Genomic DNA, 12,333 nt, shown 5'->3' with positions numbered 1-12,333 from the left:
TTGCCTATGCCCGCCACGGCCACCAGGAGGCAGTAGAGGGGCAGGAAGAGGGGCTTGTAGCGCAGCAGCAGCTCGGTGCCAGAGAACATGTCCAGGGGGTAAGAGCCCCCGCTGTGGTTCAGGGCCGTGCCCCCGTGGGTTCCGTTGGTCCCACTCAGGTCCTCTTCCGAGAAGGGGTCCATGTCGGCGTTCGGCCTGCTTCAGAGGCAGGCTTATCCTCTACAACAGGCACGAGAGAGATGAATGGTGATTAGTAGGGCAGTGAATCGATTCAAAACAAATTGGTTGATGAATTGTTTCCTGTTAGTTCATTCATTTCGGGAACTCGGGGTGAAATTTGTTCATCTTACTTTAAGAGATTTGCGAGGTCTAGACAAGGAATACAACGCGATACCTAAACATTGAGTAAGGGAGTTGTAGGGTATCTGTCTCATCTATTGAGACAAAATGGTGCCAACTGCTTGAACACAGCTTCCTTGGAACAAGACCACTTGGCTACATGTAACTTATCGGCACTTATTTGCGTGTCCTTGAGTTTTTGTTTTCTATGAAGTCATATTCATTAGTGGACCTCTACTTGGATGCCAGTCAGATTAACGTAGGCTACCTGTAGGAAGGAGACAGGGATCCTACACAGTTACAAAGATGGAAAGAGAATGTATTATCACCACTTAGGGATGCTTCCTCACACCACACATGATAGTACAACCAACAGCACACGAAAATGGAAAAAGTAAGTAAGTAAACATTTATTTATAAAGTTCACATAAAGTTCATGCACATGGTGCTTTACATACAGGAATAAAAAAATAAATATACAAAAAGTGCAAATTTCAAAACATCAATGATTAAAAACAACAAAGGGGACAACATCAGGTGTAGTGCTGAGGCACAAATGTGTACATTTCAAGCCTGCAAACTGCGACACTTTAAATGAATGTGCAATAACACTATGTGCAATATGACAACCCTAGTCGTCTTATCTGTACAGTATAGTATAGTGGATAGTGTACATAGCCTTTATTTATGTAAACCAGCTCCTTTCCCTTCTTGTTTTTTTAGTTTTTTTTTTCTTTCCTAGCACCAGGGGAGCCACCCCTCCCAAATTTCGTTGTTTGGTACCTGTACTATAGCAATGACAATAAAGACCATTCATTCATTTCATTCAACATCAGCAAAACATAAACAGTAACAAAAAGAAGGCTAAAGGTGACTGCCGGCCTGCCTAAACAGATGAGTCTTTAGTTGCCTCTTAAAGAATAGTTCCGAGGGCGCGGCTCTTAGGTCAGGGGGGAGGGCGTTCCAGAGTTCTGGGGCCGTCGCCTCACACGGCCTGTCCCCTTTAGTTCTTAGTCTGGTCCTGGGTACGACCAGGAGCTCCTGGTCGGAGGACCTCAGTGACCGTGTGGATGAGACGAGGGGTGGATGAGATCCGAGATGTAGGCGGGGGCTTGGTCATGAAGGTCATAACAAACCTGCGTCCCCAACTACGCTAATAGTTTAACTACTTTTATGGGCGGAGGGCAAAATCCAATAGGTAATGTTTATTGTCAATGTAAACCGACCGTCGTCACAGCTGTTCACAATGGACCCAGCTCTTCCGACATCCTACATATAGCAGCACACCCTTGAGTGTGTTATTGCTTCTGTAAAACAGGATATATACATCGAGATAATGTTTTATTGGTGTATGCCCTCCGGCTGTAAAAGTATAAAACGATCACCTTAGTTGTGGACGCACGTTCGTTGATAGTTCTGGAATGCATTACATATCACCGTAGTTAAGCAATAATAATAATAACAATAATAATAATAATATTAACAATAATAACCTTTATTTGTATAACAATTTTCCTGCAAAGGTTGCAGCTCAAAGTGCTTTAATCATTCTATAATCATCATTTAATCATTTAGTTATTTAAAGGCAATATTAAAAAGATGGGTTTGCATATAATATACATAATATAATGATTTCTCAGTATGCGCACTGCCACAGTAGCCTACAATGAAGAGCAATGCATGGCCATGGTGACAGTAATCGTTATGAACATGATCGATATGGTTATTATGGTAAATCGTCAGCTCTCCCCAGAGTACTACACAGTAGGAAACCTCACAGTATCTGCTTCCTCTGCTCTCATACACTGCTACTGCTAGGTTAGAGGACTGGCTTCCCAGAAGTGGCTATTTTCAGGATTTATCATGTACTCCTTTGCTGCAGCCTTTATGTCACAACAATAGTTACAAGATTGAAAGGTTCTATAAAGGAAATTAGGCTCCAATCAAATATTGAGACACATCCCTATCAATGATATCTGTCTCTATAACTATAACTATCTCAATTTCAATCTCTCGATTGCCACCACTCCCTGTCACTCTTGTGAATCGCTCCATAAGCAATATCGTATCAGTTCTTATTTGAAATGATGAAATGCTTGTGGAAATGCCATTAACGACAAACAACTATGTTGGAGTCCATCTCTGCTGTCACAGCAGGACCACCTGTAGCGTCTCATCCCCTGGTTGGTGCCGTGGAGACTGATCCTCTCCCCAGTAACACAGTCAGCCACTCATTTTTGGGAGCCTTGATGAGGTTTGGGAACTCTCTAAATGCAAATCAGGGGCGAGCATCCGGTCCTGCATCTGCGTTCAGACTAAGTATTACGTCATTAGGGTTTCTAAGGTGAGATGATGCATTTTTATTTTATTTTTTCGTATTACGCTTTTCCTTCAAAATAATCTCAGATTAAAGAGTGATTGTTTAATGGGGACTAGACATGGATAGTTCAACAAATAACGTTTACAAGACCATTCTGGTACTGGGTTCAAGTAATGCAGATATGTGATAAGGTCTTTGTTAAGGTCATTCATGTGTGAGGTAGTATTTGGTCATTAGTAGATAAGATGTGAAGGGAAATTTAGTGTGACCCCTCATGCCCTCATGCTGTAATGTGCATGCCGATTGACGGGATTATTAGAATAATATGACATAATGCCTGCATATGCAAATCTAAGTGCATCTGAGTGCAAAGAGCAATGATGGAGAGAGAGAGAGAGAGGGAGGGGGAGAGAGAGAGAGAGAGAGAGAGAGAGAGAGAGAGAGAGAGAGAGTCTGCAGATGTCTCCGCACTACTTCCCCTTTTCTGCTTCTCCCCTCCCTCCTCCCTCCCTCCCTCCCTCCATATGCAGTGGGTTGACTAAAGGGGGATTTCAACAGGTGGAATGATAGGAGACATTAGTTATGCCGCTGTTCAGATAAACTGCACACATGGTTGTTATCAGTTAAGTAATACAATACAGTACACAGTTGACTGTTTGTATACCATACATTCTACCACACTTTGAGTCTTCCTTTGTAAGTGAATTATGTCATGTTAAACATAGCATATAGCCATTGATGCCTGAAGAATATAACTTACTGTAAATGTCTTTCATTTTAGTCTTTCAAGAATATAACTTACTGTCTTTCATTTTAGTTCAAAATTAAATGTCTTACCCTGTCAGAACTATACCAAAATATAACCTTGTTTTATTTAAATAAAAATTTAAATAAAAACTGTATAGCTTCAAAATATGGTTAAAACATGTTGATATCATGGCAGTCCTTGCATCCATAGCTTTGTCTATGAATTTGAGAGTGGTTCCATTTCTCCAGCTTTCTTGTTTTCTCCAGCTTTGAGATGAAACAGAGTCCTATAGTATAAACAGTATTATTGCAGTCTGGTATTGGGGTGGTATTTTCACTGTTGGAATTGTGAAACCTCGCAATCGAGCCAAACAAGTCTTGTTGTGAAAAAGACGGGTCAAAGTAATTCCGCCACACTCTCTGATGGACAATTCCATGGTGGTGCAAATGGAAATACCTTTTAGCATTTTAGCTTTTGCATAATTGTGATTGAAGTAAAACCCAAAAAATATATTGTCATGACTTAAAATATTTTGACCAAAAATATACCATGAATTCCCCTATTTCTAAGCTAATATCCTTTTGTTTTCACATGAGTTAAACCTTCAGAACCTATTCCCACTATTCCATATTCCACAGCAAGAAACAAGGAACATTTTTGTGTAATGTGTATTGTTTGCACCACAGGACGAGAGAGAGAGAGGGAGAGAGAGCAGCTTACCTGTGCCGTGCCTTGTTACTCCTGACGGTTAAAAAGGGTCTCTGCACTTTATCGCCTCTCTTCAGCTATGTGGGTCTGTCTGTCTGTCTCTCCTCACCCTCTTCCCTCTGGTCCTCTGGTGGAGCCTGGCCGTCGCAGAGCCCTGCCACGTCTCCAGCTCTGGACTGGGGATGAAGACAAGAAAAGGCAAACGGCACCAGGGATGTAGAGTTGGAGAATGAGAGGCTTCTCACACTCACAGTGCAAAGACCAATGATGGAGAGAGAGAGAGAGAGACTGCTGACTACCCCTCCCTTTCTCTCAGCTCCCCTCCCCAACATGCACACACACACACACACACACACACACACACACACACACACACACACACACACACACACACACGTCAGTCATTGTACCTGAACTAAAAAACATGAAACAGAACATGAAAAATATGAAACAAAAGCATAGCTGTAAAGAAAGTTCAGTCAGGAGAACTCAATGTGTTCGGTTGTTATATAATAATATAATAATATAATCAATGTTTTATTGCGAGCTTTCGGTCTTTCATCGACCTTCTTCGTGCACGAAAGACCGAAAGCTCGCAATAAAACATCGATTTTTGCACAGTTTTTAGTGTGCAGATGCTGCTTCTTTTTATTCCATTTGATACTCGTCAGCTGCAGCGCCTCAGCTAAGTCTGATCACAGATGAGCGGTGGGATTTGCACTATTTTGATAAGTAAAGTAAAGTAAGTAAGTAAAAAGTGTATTTATATAGCGCCTTTCGTACATGAAATGCAACTCAAAGCACTTTACAATAGAAACTGTCTATGGAAAGCATAACAGTTAAATGGGAACAATTAAGATAGAGACAGGGAGTGCAATTCAATCCGATATTGTGACAGACATGGTAGAAAGGCGTAAACACACACACACACACACACACACACACACACACACATAGCTGATATTGCACCCGGCTAAGAGGGACAGTGTCCATGGGCTTTTCAACACTGAGAGAGGATACAGTCATATCATTAATCTGTTGTGAAGGCTGCTAAAGGCACTTAGTGCTGGAGGGTCCAACGTGGAACTGTCACTGCACAACACAACCTGCAATCAATAGACAATTCTCTTTAGAGTTCATAGTGAATCAAACATTTGAGACCAATTCTCAGACATAGCCACTTCTGGGAAGCCAGTCCTCTAATCTAGCAGTAGCAGTGTATGAGAGCAGAGGAAGCAGATAATGGGAGATTTGAGTTTGTGATGGAACAGAACGGAAAGAAATGTGACGCAGTGAAACCTCTTGTGGATTCAAGACTCACTAGCAGACAGCTAAGTGCTCAAACCCGGTGCTCCCTGCCTCCTGACCTCTCATGCCTGCATAAATAACGTGACGTAACACACCTGACTAACCAGAAACACCCGTCAAGCCAATTCTCCAATACTTTTGGTACCCTGAAATTCGGGGATTGTATAAAATGGGTTGCAATTGCTCAATGGTGAACCCAATCTAAACAGGAAAATATTGAATCTTAAGGCTGAGAATCTCTACTTTTACCTCATAGTAATTGTTTGATTTCAAATCCAAACTGTTGGGAGTATAGAGCTAAAAGAAGAAAACGCTTGCTCTTTCCAATACTTATGTAGGGCACTATATAACTAAAATAAAAGTGTTGCTTAATTATCATTGATTGACATGGTATTTGGAGAAATGTACCTACATTTGGCTTACAGTATATTCTAGAGTAAATAATCATATGTTTTATGAATAGCCTGGATTGTAAATACGACCATCTTAGCCTGTCTATACTTTGGTTACTCCGTGGTGTGTCAGGTCCAATCACATTCCACCCCTTGCCCCTACCACTTAGCCTGATTCAAAGTCAAAGTCAAAGTCAGATTTATTGTCAATCCAATATACGTATGTAGACATACAGAGACATACAGGCTGAAATTGCGTTTCCCTCTCATCCACGGTGCACGCTGTCTCAGGAGGGCCTCCAAGATCTCCAAGGACCCGACCCACCCTGGGCACGAACACTTTGTCAAGCTGCCCTCGAACAGGAGGTACAGGACCCCGGCCGCTAAGACAAACAGACTGAAGAACAGCTTCTACCACAGGGCCGTCAAGGCCCTGAACACAGAAAAGGCCCAAGTTCTGGGCCCAGGACAGTCCGGACGGATTGTATGGCAGCAACAAACATGTACATTTTCAAGCCTGCAAACTGTGACACTTTAAAATAATGTGAAAAAATGTTTTTGGGGCAATATGACAACCCTAGTTGACTATCTGTGCAGTATAGTACAGTGGATTGTGTACATAGCCTTTATTGATGTAAACCAGCTCCTTACCTTCTTGTGATTTTATGCATCTATGCTCTTTCTAAAAGGTGTTTTCTTTTTCCTTTCCTAAACACCAGGGGAGCCACCCCTCCTAAATTTCGTTGTTTGGTACCTGTACTGTAGCAATGACAAATAAAGTCCATTCCATTCCATTCCATTCCATTCCATAGCAAACAAAAACAATAAATAACAATATGATACGACAAGATTAAAAAGAACTATATATACAAGAAATGCTAGATAAAAGATTTGAAATGTGCGGTACAATGTACGGGGGTGGAATACAATATGAACAATGACAATAGTGCAATAGTGGTAATTGGCTCAGTATAATAGAGTGTGATGGAAGGGTAGAAGGGTAGGGTGAAGTGGTAGGGCTACATGGCCATCCAAACAGAGTTTTTTCAGAGGCACACTCCAAACAGAGTAACAAACCGAGTGTAATGCGAAATCCCAGAATGCCTTGCGAATCATCGGCAAGATAGTGGCGATCGCACAGGCAAGAAAAGAAAACCACAGATGTAATTATTTTATTTTTGAATAAAGATTTTAAAATGATGATAACCATCGTATTATCTTATTGTTTCAATGTATTATAGACCTTTCCATTAAAACAAGCATAACAAAAAGAATCACTAGTATGCTGATGTCTCTAGCTAGATATCTAACATTACAACAATGTTTTGAAACTGATTTGTGCATGGCAGTCCCCCATTTTGAAATATCTCCATGTTGCAATTCCCCCCTTTGATGGCATAAGATGCCCGAAATGTAACTTAAGTCCAGCTGCGAAGTTGTTGCAACATGGTTGCCTACAGAGCACCGCTATTCTGGTATGAACTGGCCTGATAATGAAGCATTGTGCTTTTTTATTTGATGACTTGTTTGATCGATTGATAGCGTGAAACTTGTTCTGAACGAAACGCGAGCATCCATGGTTTTCTATGGTAGTACTGATGACGTATCAGGGTCTTGAAGGGTTGTCCCATTTCATAAGGGAAGATTTCAACCACTACCCCTTGTAACTCTGTTGCGAGGGACGAGCCGAAAAGCGAGTTGCACTCCAAAACTAGAGGTTGGGGTGAATGGGATTGGGCCTTAGTCTGTGTATTTACACGGGCAATGTTTGTACAGTGTGTGTTTGTGTAACTGACGCTGTGTGTGAGATTCTTTGGGGGCCATGTGTGGTCTGCATGACAAGTGCTTGTGTGGTCCAGGTGACATGTTTGTGACACGCATGTGACGTGTTTGTGTGGTGTTGACGGCCGGTTCCGTGAAATAAGTGAGACGAGATGTGCCTGTGTGTTGGTTGGGTATGCCCTGGACGCGTGCCTGTGCGTCTGTGTCGAGTGAGAGTAATTGTTGTGTCCGTTGTGTGTGCACTGTGTGTGTGTGTGTATGAGTTCAGTTTGAGGTCAGTGGCAGGGCAGGCTGGACAGGGAGAAGGTTCCAGAAGGTCCACTATACCACAGAACGGAACAGGACCAGACCTTTTTTTTTAAGAGGAACATTTCATATGGGATTTTGGAAAATGCATCAAACTGGATACAAAACAGAATCCCCCCAAAATACTATGGCTCTTTTGTGGAGAAAAAGTTTAAAAGTCTTCGTTGTACAACTTTTTCATTTTCAGATTGAAAGTGGACAGTAATATGGTTACCACTGCACCCTACTTCTCTCATTCAGCGGCTACCCAAACTATTACTTATTTTTGAGCATCGGACATTATTGCCTTCCCATATGCTTGATGATGATACAGCTATAGATAGCTTATGACTAATGAGTAAACTAAGATGATTTGAAAGGTTAATTGCGAGTGTTCCTGTGTCAGTAAATGTCTTATGTTCGTGGATTATTTAGCTGAGGCTATACCCATAATCAAACACAATCAGGACAGATCCGTTTTTACACTGTGTTAACCCCATTGCCACCTCGAGTTCAATCGTAAGGCTATGACCCTGCATGTGTGTGTGTGTGTGTGTTTTTTATAAACAAAGACACTGAAGTAAGAAGTAAGGGATGAGAGGATGACAGCGTGGAATGCAGAGATGTTGTTTTAGGGGTGGAGAAGAGAGAGGGCAGTGATGACAGAGAGAGAGAGAGAGAGAGAGAGAGAGAGAGAGAGAGAGAGAGAGAGAGAGAGAGAGAGAGAGAGAGAGAGAGAGAGAGAGAGAGAGAGAGAGAGAGAGAGACATAGACATAGACAATGTAGATTGAGAGACAAAATGACAGAACAAGAGAATGGAGAGGGTGAAAGACAAAGCCCTCCAACTCTCTTATCACCTTGTTATCCTGTCAAACCTCTCCTCTTCCTCTGCAGAGGACAGAGAGAGTAACACTTGACCTCATCTCTGAAGAGCCAGGCTTTTAGAACTCCTAACCTCTTACCTCTCACACAGAACCCAATATAGATCTCTACACTTATAGTGGTCTGGTTTCAATTTCCACCCCGCTTATATCAATATGAAATTCTATTTTTACCTCATGGGTGTTTTTGAAAAAAACGGCCATCGGTTTTTGGTTGTATCGTATATCACGTCATGATGAAAAAAAGTATTATGCAGCAATGTCTAATTCCAAACATTGTCTAAACTCTCTAACTAAAAACATTGCCTAGTAGAATATGCATCGTAACATGTTGGTTTACCAACATTGCTACAGTTTTTATCATGGGTAGCAGCAAATTCACTTCTTAACATTGACAGTCAGCATCAGGGCAACTGATATTTTTTTATTTCCGTAAATACAGGTTATCTGAAGATCAGCATCTGACAGGTTTTGGAACATTTTATGACCAAAATTGAGGATGTGGAATGGCCTAACCTGAACTGCCAAGATAAGCTCGCTGACCTCCAGGCTGATTGATTCACTGTCAAAGAAATACTTCCAGGAACAAGGATTTAACAAGTTTTGGAGGATTGACATGGGACCGCGCATCGCTCCAAGCCTCGACCAGGATATCATACTCCCGTTTAGGACACTTGTTATAGGAATGAAATGAACAGGCTATGATAAATGCATAGCATTGCAAGTTGTGTGCTAGATCAGCTAATAAAGGCATAAAAAGACAAATGTATAGTTTTTTCTGTAATAGCCTATGGAAACGGGGGGGGGGGGGTCAAATTCCATAATGTGTAAGTTAGGGGGGCTCTGGGGAAGAAAGGTTGGGAACCCCTGCCTATCCTTTTTAATGTTATAGGCTATTTTATTTACAGCCTATTTATGATGTTTTCCATAGCCGGTCTTATCAGTTATGCTGTGGCTGAGACGTATCGGTAGTAATGAAGCTGCTAGGAGAGGCTGAAGCTAGGGTTATGGTTAGGGTTAGAGCTTCTCTTAAGGCTGCGTATTAAAGCCACGATTGTAAATAATGTACTTCCTTAATTGACAATAGCCTATAACAATAATACGTAGCCTAACCCTCTATGGCATACTGTTGCCCCCAGGCAACAAAGCCTAACTAACCCGGTGTTGCGTTGCTATTTACTGAGTCAGTGGGTGAATTCTTGCTGAGCAACTCCTTACCTTTAGTAAATAGAGGCTAAACCCTGGGTAAGCCCTGGGTAAACCCTGGGTCAATCTGGAGCGATTGTAGTCCCCACAGTTGTGAATGAGAGCCATTGATATGAGAGAGGAACCCAGGCTTTCTCAAAAAGTGATTTATGACTGCTGGGTGAGCCGGCTTTGTGAGTTTGGAGCCTTTTTCCATTGGAAAACTTCGACACTTGACACTATTGTCACCATTCTTCATTTTATCTGACACAAGAGGTCACTTGTACGTCAACAGAGAATAGAGATTCAATTAAAATGTATACAGCATATATAAATAATAATAATTCTTCCTTCTTCTAGCATTATGTCTGCCAATGGTCCCTGGCCCTAGCATAGATGACCTCTTCTTGCTACGACTGACGGATAGATTCACTTACTTAGACAAATGGATTTTGTTGTGAGTCGCTTTGGACAAAGGCGTCTGCTAAATGCCAAAAATTTAAACTAAGTGTAGAAAATGGAAAACACATTTGCATACGCTTTTGGAGCGTATTCAGGTCATTTCTGTCATTGAACAAAACAGTAACCTTCTTCTCTCATCTCTTCCTCTTCCTCTCGTCATCCATCCCTCGTTCAGGAGAGGCCAAAACCACGGTGCACCCCTTCGTCTCCGAGGGGGGTCAGCGACGGCCAGTGGCACTCTGTCCAGCTGCACTACTACAACAAGGTATGAACCAGGGGGGGGCAGACGCATGCAAATGCCATTCACGCTCCTGTTGTTTTGTGAATAGCGGTTACACACAGCCTGCAAGAGGTAAGATAAATATCACTTTTTACATGTTTAGATGGAAAAAAACTTGATGTCCAAAAAATATGACAATGTGCATGAAAGTGTGAAAAAGCATATTTGATTGATGTTTTTAGTTTTTATTTATATAATAAAACTGTGGGTTTTTTTGTTCGTTGCCTCAAGGCAACATCATGCAGATGTAGCACTTTTGTTAGGGCTATGTTACCCTATTGGTTGAAAATGTGCTGGAATGGATAATTAGCTGCATACTCAATGTTTGTTGCTATTCTATCTACTAGTACTTATAGGAAATGGACACTGCAACATTTTATGGCCGCAAGAAGGCACTTGTGCAAGTTAGGGTCATTCTGTCTGACAGTGAGGACAGTGAGCTTGAGGACAGTGACAGTGGGGAAGAGTGGACCCCAGAATCAGGTTTGAGAAGCAGTACGTCAGGAGTCAGTCAGTAGAGTAACATGTAATGTGTGTGTGTGTGTGTGTGTGTGTGTGTGTGTGTGTGTGTGTGTGTGTGTGTGAGCGTGCATGCGTGTGCGTGCCTGTGTTGGTTGGTGTATGTGTGTGTGGAAGTATATGCGTGTGGGTGTATATACACATGTGTGTGTGTCTGTAGGTGTATGCATGTGTGTGTGTTTAGGCTCATTTGTATGTGTGTATGCATCAGTATGTGAAGGAAGTATAGAACCAACTCAAATGTTATGCTTTCTGCTATTTTGGTTTTTCAAGGAGAGGGCTGCCTGGAGATGAGACTGCTGACCAACAAGAGGATGAAGATGCAGAGAAAAATGAAGATGTGCCCTCTGAACCAGATGATGGTAGACACCTACCCCGGTGGAGAACAGCCAACAATGCCAACCTACCTGAGTGCCCAGAATGGCAGGGAACTCTCCCCAGATCAGAGGATATCTTATCCCCCCTCCAATACTTCAAAAAGTTTTTTTTCTGATGACATTCTTGAAGTAATGGTTGAGCAGTCCAATCTGTATGCCATACAGTGCAACATAAACAAGCCCCTCAACCTTACACCCAGAGAACACAAGCAGTTCCTGGGTGTTGTGGTATACATGTCCCTGTATGGCTTACCATCCACACGGATGTTCTGGGGCAAAGCCAGCCGGGTAAGTAAGTAAGTAAGTAAGTAAAGCTTTATTTATATAGCACCTTTCATACAAGAAATGCAGCTCAAAGTGCTTTACAACAGGAATAAGAACATCAAGTGAATAAAAAACATATATAAAAACATATACATGCATAGAATGAATATAAAAGCAGGGGAAAACAGTAAAAAGAAAAGGTAAAGGTCTAACTTTCCATATCCCTTTCATCTCCCTACCTTACAGTCTTTCTGTACTTCCCATTGGCTTTCCACCAGCACCACAAACATCAGTTGTTGGAAAAGGTCTGTCTCAGTCTCTGTGTACGTTCTCAGTCTCTGTGTACGTTCTCTTGACAATACATATAGGATTAGCATTTAACCATAAACACATACAATCTTGCCGGATCGTTGAGGCTAGTACCATTTGTTCTTACAAGATGCACCACAAACACGATATCACAGTCTTCCCAGGCACAGGTT

At 41.9% G+C, this 12,333-nt stretch overlaps 1 protein-coding gene across 1 annotated transcript in view; it reads right to left on the bottom strand.

Annotated features, from left to right (window-relative positions):
- Positions 1 to 182, bottom strand: part of LOC308169845 (prolactin-releasing peptide receptor) — a gene marked incomplete at both ends in the record, with an annotated part of 8,763 nt that extends 8,581 nt beyond the window's left edge. Inside the window, one exon of the mRNA XM_080544582.1 lies at positions 1 to 182. This exon is cut by the window's left edge and continues 655 nt beyond it. Coding sequence (XP_080400708.1) covers positions 1 to 182 — 182 coding nt within the window.
- Between the last annotated feature and the right edge of the window lie 12,151 nt (positions 183 to 12,333).

Source organism: Nansenia antarctica (genome assembly GCF_963989245.1).
Source record: "Nansenia antarctica genome assembly, chromosome: 14".
Lineage (NCBI taxonomy): Eukaryota > Metazoa > Chordata > Actinopteri > Argentiniformes > Microstomatidae > Nansenia > Nansenia antarctica.
Note: the sequence above shows the minus strand (reverse complement) of the source record. Positions and strands in the feature narration are given on the sequence as shown.